Here is a 14,046-nt window from a genome sequence, read left to right on the forward strand (position 1 = left end):
GAACATATCTGTAACAGATAGTACAACCTCCAATACACTTTGTGTTATAACTAACAAAACAAAAACCAAGTCCCTATAATTAGGGAACTGTAAAGGTAAACTGATAAGTGTAATTAGGCTAAGACAAATACAGATGAATATATAACATTTATTATTATCAAACACTTAGTGTTTGACATCATTAACTGCATGTTTATCATGATCATATTATTGACCCTAGACACTATGAACTTGACTTAGATATTGCATGCCAACTATCATCAACTGCATATCCAGTTCTTTGAGTATTCTGCATCTTTTTCTCAAAATTTCATTTGCTTTGACCTTTTATTCAGCGAGACATCAAACATGTAGGTGAGGTAGCCAGCCCATGTTAATTAGCATGCTCTTTGAGTGCTGCAGCCATTGCAATAGTGTTTTAATGCACTCTTCCCTTCTTCTCTTAGCCTCTCATCTGCATTTAATTTCCCTTAGGATTTTTCCCTGAGAGTAGGGGCACTAAATTCATACAATCCCTTATATCTTTAGTAAAAAAAAATTCAATTTCTCTTTTCTGCCCTCTGAGTCACTCACAACTTTTTAGCTTTGTCATAACTAAATTCATAGGCATTGCAGACCTTTCCCTCCATAGTTCTCCTAGCCCAAAGCAGTGGCTTTTTCTCCAATGAATCTAAACTGGATTGGAGAGAAAAGAAGATAGTACTTACTCACCTTGCAGAGATGCCTTTCAGCAACATTTCTTCAGTGACCAGAGCTGAATGTTATTGACTAATACAATGATATAAAGTACCTAACATCAATATCAATACATTGCCAGGTTGGTGTTACAACAGCCTCTGTTTCCTCCTATCTTTTTGTTTTATCAATATCTAAGCAGGCTGTCTGCACTGTTCTATTCTTGCTATCTCTTATTAATGTGGGCTGTCCACATCATGCCTTCTATCTCTATCTTTTACACTGCCTTCTTTCTTCTATCTTGATAACCCATTTCCAACTTCGTCTGAATACTCTTTCTTGATCGCTTATATACTGTAACATTACCACTTGTATACAGCACTTGAATCTACTAGGTTTACCTGGAACATTCCTTTAGTAAGGCCTCTAACCTTACTATCTCAGAAATACTACTCTAAGGAAGTCGCCGCCGCTTGCTTAGCCAGAACTCTTGAAACTGAACTCTCATTCTGAGAGAAGAACCTCATTTGTCCCTCCAGCCTTCAGCTAGTTAGATTGTCCCATTGGACTAGGACACCTCGACTAATCCTAGTCGTAATAGTTAGTATCTTAAAAGCAAATTAACCAGTCCTTCTGTGCTAGCCAGAAAACCACCTATACCAATTTGGCTTGTATATCTGGAGTCCAACAATCCTTAGCTTCCTATTCCTATCTAGCTCACTATTTTCCTGAATTATGCAGGCCACCATAGCAATGTAATTACTCTTGAGGTTGTTGCTCAATGGACAGGTATGAGTGTTAGCTCGGTAGTTAATTACACTTATTATATGATGATCGTAGTACTTAATGCTTATGACTAATTGATTTGCTTTCTAGCAGCTGACTCTGAAAACCTTAACCTGGCTTGTAAATTTGCCTAGTTATGTACTTGAAAAGATGGCTTTCTAGCTATTAATGATTTAATTATAAATCTTTTCATAAAATCTGGTTATTATAAGGAGACATTTTATGATAGGAAATCCAGGTATTCCTTATGCTGTCAAGTAACTTTTTCCTTTTATTTTTATGTATATAAATTTAATTTTTTAATTTTAGGCTATCATCTTGCCCTATAACTTCTTGATTGTTGACTATTCCTGAGAGTGTCTATTATGTATTTGCTTTTGATTTACTTGCCTCTATGAAGAATATACTCACTTTTTCCCTAATGATCATTGAGTTTGGGCAGACAGTGTATATACATTGGAGTCATGGTGTATTACTCCATTTAAGAAGCCTTACAACAGACAGTTAACAAAGAATCAGAAAATATTCAATTACCATCTCTCTAAGATTGGTATTTTTTAATAAATTTAAATTATTTAAATTTATGTTCATATTAAATACATATTTGCCATCTTAAACGGACATTTTCAGTTCCTTTAAGAAATCTACTTCCATATTCTGTCTAGAAAAAAACCTTAATTTTGCTGTGTGGTAGATCAAGTATTATATCATTCTGCATAATATAATAATTCAGTTTGAAATATATTATTATAAGCAAAATAGAACTTATAAGAGCTCTCTCAAGTGGATTTATAATAAGGATAAAGACTTTATTGATCAGGTGTTTGAGAATCCAGATGGTAATGAAGTAGTTGGTGATAGAAATTGTAAGGGTACTCCAGGTTATGCTGCTTATGTAAAACTGATGCATGATCTTTTCAAATATACTTTATATACTTATATATCTACTTCATGAATGCAGATCTCAGCATCTTTATTCTTCTGTTGGTGCCAATAATTAAGGACACTTCATACTCCTAGGTTAAGTGAAGCCACTCCTATTTCTTTGTCTCAAAATGATGCTCAGACTTTATCTTAAGCTTTGCAAGAAACTATTCCAAGTCTCATGTTAGTGTCAGATAATTAAGCTCCTGATATATCATTTATCATGAAGCTTAACAAACTCACCTACCATTAATATTATTAAACATGCTATCAAAGAGAAGCTGCATTGTATGATATAGGAAAGAAGTAGTATTTCACTACCTCAAAAATGAGAGGCTATTATCAAGAAGGCCTGAATTTCTACCATCAGTTAAGGTGAGTTCTTAATACATTATGCTGCCTACTGACACTTTTTGAGGTTCAATATAAATTATTTGAAAAAACGAAAGCTCTTTACAAAAACTAGTAATCTGCATGTTGAACATGTAGTAGATATTCAGAGATTATGCTGAAATTATAGTTCAGATAGCTCTTGACCTATAGCTACTCATCACTAAAGAATATGGAGAGGGGGTAGTATACAAAATTGCAGGAGTTCCCATCCTACTGAAAAATCTCAATTTTTTTGTCTAAGTTTGAATTAGTGCATTTTAATTTGATTTTCACCTATTGTAGGCACTTATTTTACTTCACTAAACTTGGGATAATATGTACTAGTATGCGGTTGTGTCTTCGGGTTTGTCATATAGCATGAAGTTATAAGTAGATTAGTCTGTATGACAACAATAATGAGGATATTACTTCTATATTACTTTAAAAATCTGTAGATAATCTCACTATCACTATGTATTACTAGATTATTTTTGTGATTTTTGACCAACATCATGAATAAACCTATTTTTGGTGCAATAATAACTAAAATATCATATTATTAACTAAAAGTATACACTAACTAAATCTAACTTAAGTTAGGAGCCTCAAATCATATTATAGCCAATATGAGGCACAAGCATATCATCTAAATAAGTTCAAAGACTTCTAGGGTCTCTAGCAGGTATTCATTTATTTTATTTTATCATAGGCTTTTCTTGGTCCAATGCTATGAGTGCTCCATTGTCTTCAGTAATATTTGTGTAGTTCATTATTATCTTGGCTAGCCTACTTAATAGGATTGAAAATTGAGCATTAAGGGATGAAGCTGCTTTACATATGCACTACATGCACTGCATGCCATGCATGGTAGCATACATGTTATATCTGTGATTCTACTGAGGACTCACTACAGTAAAAACATGCATAACTATAGTACTACAATCCTAGCCTATCACAAAAATTACTTAATTGAGATGTTACCCAATTTACAGAGGCAGTCTGTTAAGACTATGCACAAAGGATAGGACTGATTCTGAGGGGCTTGGCTTCAGCTCATACACTGCACCCCTTACCCAAGTATATACCCTAAATTTCAGATAAAGTCCAGAGGAAGTCCAATGAAGTCCAAAGGACTTCTGGAGGAGTATGGAAAAGTTCTGGAGGACGGTCTGGGAAAGTTCTGGAGAAACTTCCAGAAATTACAATGTAGTTTTGTCCACTTAGTAAGGATATATATAGGCTACTCAGGACAAATCCTGAGTAGAAGCAACAGAGGAAAGGCTGCAGAGACAAAGTCTAAAGCAGAGTAGATCCAGAGGAGTTTAGGATCAGAGGAGCAGAGGAGTGGAGGAGCGGAGCTTCAACCTAGTGAATTCCTTCCTAGGCCTAAGGTGGATATTGACTAAGATGGAGGAATAAGAACTAGTATGAAGACTTAGTGTAAAATCTAGTGCAAGGCAGAGCCTTAATCAATAGGTAAACATGTGATAGTATAAGATGTCATATTACAACTAACATATAATGTTAGTCCCATTATAGATACTGCTGTCCTAAATGAAAACCTGTTTGGAGAGCACTAGGAAGATTAGTGTGACTTGATGGTTACTCAGTGTCTCATAAGACTTATCAAACTTAGAAGTATTAAAGACCTTAATTTTGACTAATCTGTTATGATCGATGGTGATGTCCATCTGAATAACTTTAATCAGTCTTAAGCTATGGAAACCATTGATTGATTAAGCTAAGAAATCTTTTCTCTGGTTTTTTTGTTGTAGTACTTTGGTCAATAATGGCAATTTCATGGGAGTGCCAACTGGAAAGGCAAATTGCTACTGATATTTTAATTGTCAATCTAAAGCAAATGATATATGTAAGTAAGTTTAATTGAACAGGAACTTACAAATCTCATAGGTACTCCTCCAATAATTATGATAAACTTCTCTAAGGCTGAAATTATTGGTAGCAGTGATCAAATTACTTTATATTGATGTTTTATAGATTCCTAGGCTGCTCCAAGATACCAGCTTCTCTTGATTAAAGAATTTCCTGAATCAAAAAAGGATCCTCAACTTTCTACTCATGATTCAAAGATTATCAGCAATGTGTAAGATAGCTATATAAGTAAGTCATAGAATTAAGAGATTAAGATCTGATGCAGAGCGATGGCCTTGCAAGTATCACACAATGTAAAGCTCAACAATATCAAAAGTCCAAAAATAAACATTTTAATAAATGCTACCAAATTATAGGAAAAAATCTAACAAAACTCTCACTCACAAAAAACATAGTCATTAACCTTTGAATTTAATTGTGTTTTGTTGAGTCCTACAGTAATGGAGGGTCAGATGACCTCATTTATGAAGCAAATGAATAGGAGGGTACATTACTGCTAGTTCCCTATTCTTCTTCATTCTATTAACAACACATGTTTAGTCAATCTAACACTGAACAATTCAATTCCTATCCCCTCCTATTGCCCCAATTTCATTCTGTATTGCCTATATTGTCTCCCATCCAATCCCGATGCCTTCCAATCTAATCATTGTGCAGCATTTTATATCTTTACCTCGGCCCATCACCACGACTTATCCATATTTCTGCTTATGTCAAATGCACTATAGATTATGTATGATCTTTCCAATTTATACTCAACATATACAGTTCTTTATGTTTGAATATATGCTACATTGGGTAAGTAAATGGTTGGAAATCAGTAAGATCCCATGGCCCCTTGATGAACAGACTCTCAATCTTGAAGGACATCCGCCAAACAAAAGATGAGTCCCCTCTATTGAACACTTGAACATTTCTGACATAATTTAGACACTGCCATGACCAAAAAAGAACTTGTCGCTCAATGCCTCAGGGCATGACATCACAAGCCAACTCAGTTTGCCTCAAGATTGCCCACAAACACCCAAATCTGTATATTGCCCCCCCAGCATGGATCCAAATCAACTCCCTCCCTTCCAATCAGATCCTCAGTTCTAGCCCCAACACCATTTCCCACCCTCATTTGACCCACAGGATTACCAAATGGGGGGCAGCTATGAGCTGCCCCAAGACCAATATCACCTGTCTCAAGACCACTACCATCCACAGGACAACTATCAGCTGCAGAACCACTATCATCAATAGGATGACTACCATCTGCAGGACAACTTCCGGCATGAGAGGTTTGAGCAGGGAGGGTTTGAGCAGGAGGGGGAACACTTCCAGGAGGAGGGGTTCAAGCAGGGAGGGTCTGAACAGCAGAGATTCCAGCTGCCACCTTAAGACCAACCACACAAAGGCGATGATGCTCGATCTGTGTCCTCAGGTCACCAGTGTCACAATTTCTTACAAAAGTGAATCTGAATGCAAGGAGTTGACTTAAAGGGTCATTCATGTAAGTTGTTTCTTTCCTTTTCTAATATATGATAATATATAACATTACTATAGAAACTACATACATCACAAACTGTTAGCTAGCTCAGAACACATTCAGTCAACCTCCAATGCCAGCATTGGTGCCAGCACCTGCATCCGCACCTGTGCCTCAACCAGCACCACCCCCACCACTCAAAACCACCACACAAGTGCCAATTGTGTCTAATAATGAGGTTCCCAATTCGGTTTTCACTGTAGAACTCAATAAACCCACCATCGATTCCATCAAACACTCTGTGAATACATTGCATGATGATGCAAGGGAGGGATGCTGTGTCACCAACACAAAAAAATGAGGGGCTGTCTTAGACAAAGCCCTCAAGAAGGCATGCATTTCTATCATTGGTCAAGGTAAGTTTTTGTTGAATTCATTCATGATGTCACTAACACTTTTTTTCTGAAGTTTGATATAAAACAATTTGAAAAAAAGTCTGTTTATGAAGAGCTCATGACGTATATGTTGAATGTATGGTGGGTATTTAGAGACTACGCCACCAACATTGTTCAAACGGCACTCAATCTACGACTGCCTATATCCTCAGAACCTGACAAGGAGGTCACCCATAAGGCAGTGCTAGTCCTAGAGCTATTGAAGAATCTGAACTTCTTGCACAAGTTGGAACTGGTATGTCTTTTCTAATGTTTGTGTACTGATTTTTGATTCACAAACTTACTAGGGTGAGGACAGCATTGAATGGTACCTGCTTCTGGAGGCTGAATATTTTGTCGATGTCATTGTAGACATCATCTGGCAGAAAAGACTTTATGAGTATATTGATCTGCTCTGACTTAACAGCACAATTGCCCTCACTGAGGCTGCATTGCAGAATGCACTGAAAGCTTATTGGATAGGCAGGTTTGAGTCCATCAATGCTTCGGCAGAACAGTTCTATGATACATACAAGGTGATCCTAGTGCTGATTGACAGTATTCGAGCAGATTCTGCTCTGAAAGTAAGGCATGAAAGGCTTCAGGAACTCATTGTGACATGGGGTTGTGAGCACATGTGTCTTGATCTCACTGATTTGAATGACAACAACAAATAGATAACATTTGCTTTGGTAATATGTAGATAATCTTCACTATCACTATGTACTGCTTGATGATCTTTTCAATTTTTGTTACCAACACATCAATAAAATTATTTTGGGTGTAATAACAACTAAAACAGTGTATTATGAACTATAAGCAATGAAAACAAACTATAAGCACACACTAACCAAATACAACTTGAGGTGGGAGCCTCAAAGGATACTCAAAGGTCCATTTTGGGTTTTTCAACTTTCAGATATATGTTGTAGGTTCAGCCAATAATATCATGTCTTCCTTGACAGCAGAGGCCAAGGTGACAAAGGTTAGAATAGTTTTGAGTGAGAGTCCATGAATATTCAAAAGTGCTTGGCCTATACATGTGAACTTGACCATTGTAAGAACTGAAGCTTAAGAACTAATTAATATGCATTAGTAAATCCCTGCACCCTAGACAGACCCACACAGAACTAGACAGCATTTCAGATATATACAGTGACTCACAAAAGTATCCCAATGTTTATAGCTTTTCATGTAATTGCTATATCATGTATCAGAATGTGGGAATATGACTAAGCTATAGGGAGGTGTCAGAGAGGTCTGCTTTTCAGCTCTATTTTGGTTCCCTATACCATGGGAAAGTAATAATATTGTGTGAAGGTATGATTATTTTAAGTTGATGACTCATTGGGACACTTTTTGACTTTGAGTTTGAGTAATGTAATCTCTACAATTCTAGTACTTTGTGTGACCTTCTTTTGTCCTAATCACTTCTGCCACTCTTCTAGACATATTCTCTATCAATTTTGGGTATTCCTCTTTGGTATTTTCATCACCCTCTGCTGTAACACTGTCTCATAGTTAAAATAGCCCCTATGGTGGATCTTGATATGCTACAAGCAATTTCTTGAGTGATTCTTAGGAATATTCTATAGGGTTGGTGTAACGGTCGCTCAGTTGACGCACCGTCACTAACTTCCTCTCACCCTTGTCTAAAGCGTATTGGACTCATTTATTCCTATAGCTACAGCTACTCTACTATATGCTCGGCCAACGTACTTACTACCCGTTTCTACCCCCACTGTCTTGCTTCACCATTATCTCCCGAGCCTCAGTAGTATAAAACCAGAGTCAATTCATAGTCGTACAGTAGTGTTTTCTGGACCCAAATATCAGACTTTTATCCTGTTATTTCCTGAGAGCATTCTTCTCTTGTGCCATTGACTTCGAGCTTCGCGAGCTAAATAGTCACTGTCACATCTTTTTTAACATCCAAAAGTCTACCCACTTTCTCATAACAAACCTTCGTTAAAAACCCCTCGTCACTGGAACGACTTCGGTTAGGCCCACCGAATAGTACCCACGACAAACCAAAAACATACCATGTCTTCGCATTACAACCTTCGATCCCAACGTTCTGCCATGCTGAGCGTTGAACAAGCAATCCCGGGGACATTAGTTGAGTCCCCTTTAACTGAAAATAGCACTAACGATGCAACCCCAACCCCATCCCCTACCGAGAGATCCTTCTTGCGTACGGGTGACTCTGTTCTCAGACCCGCTCGCTCATACAGTGACGTGGTACGAACAAGGTCCGACACGCCCCAGCCAGAGGCTGGAGCGCGTTCGGCTAGCGTTGATAGCGCTATGACCGGTCAACGTCAGTCGACTGGAGTAATAGAAAATTTGGATGACGAACCTGTACATAACCCGTTCGTCACCACCAGTGAATCATCGGCTGAGTCAGAGAATGGCACACCATGGAAAACGGTTAAAGAATGCCGAATTAAGTCTAGAAGAGCAGCTAAGAGCAAGCCTAAGACAAAGGATCAGATAGAACCTGACCTGGTGAGAGAGGCTGAGAAGCACCTCACCCAAGAAGAGAAGCAACGCATCTCTGATAGGAGACACGTTGAAGAAAGGGCTCGCGTAAGCGAGCAAACGTCGTCGTCACACGACGAAGGACCTTCAAAGGGAAAAGGTGTGGACCCCCGGAATTGGGGGGATGCTGACCTTGAAGAGTCTGAAATTGACCCAGATGCCCAGCGAGAAGCCTTGGCTACCTGGGCCAGGTCAAGGACCTGGGCCAATGAGGAACCCGTGAGACCGGCTGAATCAGATGACGAGCCCACTGATCCCGTTGAGGCAGCCATCAAGGCTACAGAACAGCGGATGACTGAGCGGTTTTAAAACCGGATACGTCAGCTGGAGGAACGGTTGAATAAGGCAGATGGACTTACGAAACCAGACGCTAGAAAGCATACTCGGGTCCGAATCGCTGAGGAAGCCGAAACTCACCATCCCATGAGGAAAATGGTCGAGACAGCCGTTAGTCAGCCATCTAGGAAGCATGGTCTGAGGGAGACTCCTCCCACTATGGACACTACAGGTCAGATAGCACCTAAGAGCTACCTGGGTTGAGCTTTTGAGAAAATGACCCATAAGAAGGGGAGGGACTCCAAACCTACCCGAGCACGTTCTCCAGACGACTCTTCCAGCAGTTCCTCCGAATCCTCTCCGTCGTCCTCAAGCGAGTCGTCGACTGAGAGTAAGAGCAGTTCATCCAGCTCTAGCGATGAAGGAAGACGTGCGTCTAGGAAGCGTCGTAAGAACAAGAAACGTAAATCCAAACGCAAAAGCACCTTAAAACCCATTCCCCCAAAGGAGTATGATGGATCCGTTGATCCTAGGGCATTCCACCGTTTCATAACGGAGGGAACCGCATATGTAGAAGATGGAAACGTACCTCAAGGAAGACAAGTCTTCGTCCTGTCTTATTATCTAAAGGGGAAAGCACATGATTTCTATGTCAGACAAGTATCAGATCGACCGGGTGAATGGAGGGTGAAGGACTTTTTCACCGAATTGTTCAACTACTGTTTCCCGCTCAACTTTCGCACCAAGCAGTGAAAGAAGCTCTATCGATGCTACCAGGGCGACAAGAGAGTCCGAGATTACCTGTCCGAGTTAAACGAACTCTGGATGATGATAGGGAACGTACCTGAGCGGGAGAAGGTCGTCAAGTTCTGGTTTGGTCTGAATACAACCATCCAGAATGAGCTATATAAAATGCAACTAAACCCCGAAATCTCCACCTTGAGCGAGGTTCAGCGCATCGCCGAAATCGTCGAACTGGCGGAATCAGCCATGACCAGCAGCCGCGGCCGCGAAGAAGAGTCTAGACCACCTAGAAAACAGGGCAAGGATTCTAAAGGTCACAAGCAGCCGAAGGGCGAAAGAGGCGACGCACCTCGAGAACACCCTAAGGAGAACCATGGGCAGAAGGACCGGCAGTCGTCTGGCCCGAGTCGCCGGGATTGAGGACATCGACCTGTACAGAATAGGCGACCAGAGTGTCCTAAAGACGAAAAGATGAGTTGCGAAGAGCACGACGTCTCGTGTCCGAAGGACGATGCTTCATCTGTAAAGAGGCGGGACACATGTCCTGTCAGTGCCCCAAACGGACTACCGTAACTTCATCAAACAAGGACAGACCCCCAGGGGTGCCCAACTACGCTATGCACATCGAAACGGGGCTTGACAGTGAGCGTCAAGCCCTCGAGGACAGCACTGAAATGATCACCGAGATCCCTCTGAACGTCGCACTCCTGGAGTACGAAATACCTAAGAAACTGGTATACCGAACATGGGGAGTGGCCGATGAGCCTATAGGTGATCCATTAGCGCGTCGTGCCGAGGAACTACTGAGACGAGACGCACCTTATCCTGGGGATGATTTGACGAATGAAGAGACCTTCTCAGATGAGAGGTTCCTGATCTATCGGATATCAGACACCCGTCACGTCATAATGGACCATGCTTCTTACCTAGAGGATGAGGTGGAGATCCCTTCATACCTGCTACGAAACCCGGCGTTTTTCGTGAGTGACTGGTATTCCAATCGTCTGGCAGCGGGATATGACATACCTAAGTCCCTGAGACGCTGCATGCAGCGTCATAGGCCAATGGGGGATGCCTTGGCTGATCGGGTCACCAAAATGTTGAACAGGGAGACTCGACTCCCTGGAGAACCCCGGGCTGCGGAAGATCGGTTCACTTGTGACCGGTTGATCTACGATGATGGAATTGTCTACGAGATCGTGGACCACAAGTTGGACTACATACTGAAAGCGGATGATCTGTTTCTGTGCAACGAAAGATTAAACGTAGCTCACTGGTATGCCAAGCACTTACTGAAGGGCTACAAGCGGCTGAACACGCTGATGCTAAGCAAGGAATTGGAGTGGGAGAATCACCACTTCCGGTCATTGGATTCCGGTGATCTCAGCCCAATGGAGTGTGCACTGGAAGACGTAGTGCATCAGCTCTATGCAATCCCAGACATGCAGTTTGAAGGAACGGCTCACCGATTTCAGCTAATTGAACTGAACGGCCAGCAGGTGGTGCCAGGAAGATACCCGGCCATACAACGTAACTCGGCGATAGCCCGAGATTTTAAACGGCTCATCCCCAAGCCTGTCGTGGTGGTGGCGCATGTGAATGGCTGTCCAGTCAGAGCCCTCATCGACATGGGATCGCTGGCAGACTTCATGTCGTCTACACTAGCAGATCAGCTAAAGGTAAAGCAGATACCGCTAGAGAAGCCACTCACCATCTAACTGGCCGTGCAAGGGTCGTGATCCAAGGTGAACTTTGGAGTAAAGGTGCAGTTAGCCTATCAGCACATCAAGGAGGAAAGGTTCTTTGATATCATAAACTTACAGAATTATGATTTGATCCTGGGGACGCCATTCCTCTTCCAGCACCAAGTCATGGTTGGCTTGAACCCGTCTCGGGTGATGGTAGGTAGCGATCATGCCCTACCTGTCAAGGGCGAGCAGGTCTCCATCCTGGAGTCGAGAGTGGCAGGAGCCGTCGAGGAGGATCTGACTCACGCACGCCAACTCCTTTGCGAACTGGCCCGGCCACTCTGCGCCAAGGCCAGCGCCACCGGTTTGCCCCCTCTAAGGGCAATCAATCATATGATCCCCCTGATCGATACAGAGAAGACTTACCGATGGAGGCCTTCTCGTTGCCCAGAGCCCCTGCGTCCACAGTGGAGAGAGAAGAGGCAGGCATACCTGGCATCTGGACGGTGGCGCATGACGAGCACCGGTAACACTGTGCCCATGTTGTTCATCAGAAAACCGGGCACAGACAAACTACGCATGGTATTTGACTTGCGGGAACGCAATGCTAACACATGCAAGCTATCCTCCCCGCTACCGGACATTGATGGAATCCTTCGTCGAGTGGCGAGGAGGAAGTACCGATCCATCATAGATGGACAAGATGCCTACGAGCAAATAAGAATAGTGCCCGAGCACGTCGAACGCACCACAGTCACCACCCCCGACGGAAACATGGTTAGTACTGTGTTGCAGCAGGGGGACTGTAATGCACCTGCAACATACCAGGCCCTTATGAACCATCTATTTGGTGAGTTCATAGGCCGGTGGATGGACGTCTACCTTGACGACATCATTATCTATTCTGAAACGTTAGCCGAGCACCTGGAGCACGTCAAAACCATCCTTGCGATATTGGAAAGGGAAAAACTATACCTTAGCGAGGGCAAGTTGCAGTTCCTATGCAAGGACCTCAAAATCCTGGGCAGGGTCATGGACGACAATGGGATCCATATGGACCTGGCCAAGGTGGACAAGATCCTGGCCTGGAAGACGCCCACCAACCGCGACGCACTCAGGAGTTTCCTGGGTGCCATTGGGTTTCTGTTGGATGACATCCACAGGGTCAGAGTTCCGATGGGAACTCTGGCAGAGGTCACAGGCGACACGGTGCCGTTTCGCTGGGACTTCACCCAACAGCGAGCCTTCAATGAGGTTAAGCAATATGTCGCGACTTGCGCGACACACTCGCGTATTCCACTGGACTACTCTGCCGGCGCTGACCCCATCTGGCTGATGTCGGATGCGAGTGGTAAGGGCATCGCTTGCGTGATCACCCAGGGCACAGAATGGAAGACAGCCAGGGTGGCTGCTTTCTACAGCGCAAAACTTAATCCGGCGCAGCAGAACTACCCGGTTCACGAGCAGGAGATGCTGGCAGGCGTTGAGGGCATGCTGAGACACTGGGACATTCTGCAGGGTGCACGGTTCACATGGTTAACTGATCATAAAGGGCTGATTCACTTACTGAACCAGCGAGATTTGTCAGGCCGGCAGGCCAGGTGGTTGGAGAAACTGGGGGAGTTCGACTTCACCGTCAGCTACCTACCCGGAGTTGAAAATGTCTTACCAGATGCGTTATCGAGGATGTACTCCTTCGACGCACCGGGTACAGTGCGTGCACCCAGTGAGTTCACCTCCTACGACGAGGGTGACACAGGAGCAACAGGTGAGGCACTGCCCAGCCTGATTTCTATGCCCGTACTTGTGGGCACGGAAGCACGGGCGTTGGATCCTCCCAGACGAAGTTCACGTCTGGCAGATTCTGGTGCCCATCAGGAGGCAGACGTGGTCCCAACTGGTCAGGTCAGTAGCGACCGACAAGGAAGCGGTATTATCAGTACCAGGACTGTCCAACGAGGACACGGTATTATCAGTACCGGCCAATGAGGACGTGGTGCTATCAGTACCAGCCAACAAGGACGCGGTATTATCAGTATCGGCCAACAAGGACGCGGTACTATTAGTACTGGCCAATGAGGGCGCGGTACTATCGGTATTGGGCAACAGGGCCGCGATACCAGGCAGTGGGAAGTACCCTTGCCTGCGGAATCTGGGTGACCTGAAACGGCGGCCGAATTCGCGAGACGGATGGCTCCACATTTCGTCCTTAGAGGCCCTAAGGAACGAAAGGAAGGGGGGG

The 14,046-nt window shown here is 43.1% G+C and overlaps 3 protein-coding genes across 3 annotated transcripts; all 3 read left to right on the plus strand.

Moving 5' to 3' along the window:
- Positions 1-6,254: 6,254 nt before the first annotated feature.
- Positions 6,255-7,258, plus strand: F5147DRAFT_647606 (uncharacterized protein; the record flags this gene model as incomplete). Its single annotated transcript, XM_041433214.1, has 6 exons — positions 6,255-6,422; positions 6,496-6,537; positions 6,590-6,811; positions 6,864-6,955; positions 6,983-7,182; positions 7,233-7,258. 6 exons carry the CDS (start codon positions 6,255-6,257, stop codon positions 7,256-7,258), a joined length of 750 nt encoding a protein of 249 aa, XP_041299535.1.
- A 1,340-nt stretch (positions 7,259-8,598) lies between these two features.
- On the plus strand, positions 8,599-9,405 carry F5147DRAFT_767183 (uncharacterized protein; the record flags this gene model as incomplete). The annotated part of the gene is made up of 1 exon (XM_041440850.1): positions 8,599-9,405. The coding sequence occupies one exon, from the start codon at positions 8,599-8,601 to the stop codon at positions 9,403-9,405; it is 807 nt and encodes a 268-aa protein (XP_041299536.1).
- A 1,385-nt stretch (positions 9,406-10,790) lies between these two features.
- On the plus strand, positions 10,791-11,834 carry F5147DRAFT_563758 (uncharacterized protein; the record flags this gene model as incomplete). The annotated part of the gene is made up of 1 exon (XM_041430690.1): positions 10,791-11,834. One exon carries the CDS (start codon positions 10,791-10,793, stop codon positions 11,832-11,834), a length of 1,044 nt encoding a protein of 347 aa, XP_041299537.1.
- Positions 11,835-14,046: the final 2,212 nt, after the last annotated feature.

Source organism: Suillus discolor (assembly GCF_016758755.1).
Source record: "Suillus discolor strain FC423 chromosome Unknown F5147scaffold_2, whole genome shotgun sequence".
NCBI lineage: Eukaryota > Fungi > Basidiomycota > Agaricomycetes > Boletales > Suillaceae > Suillus > Suillus discolor.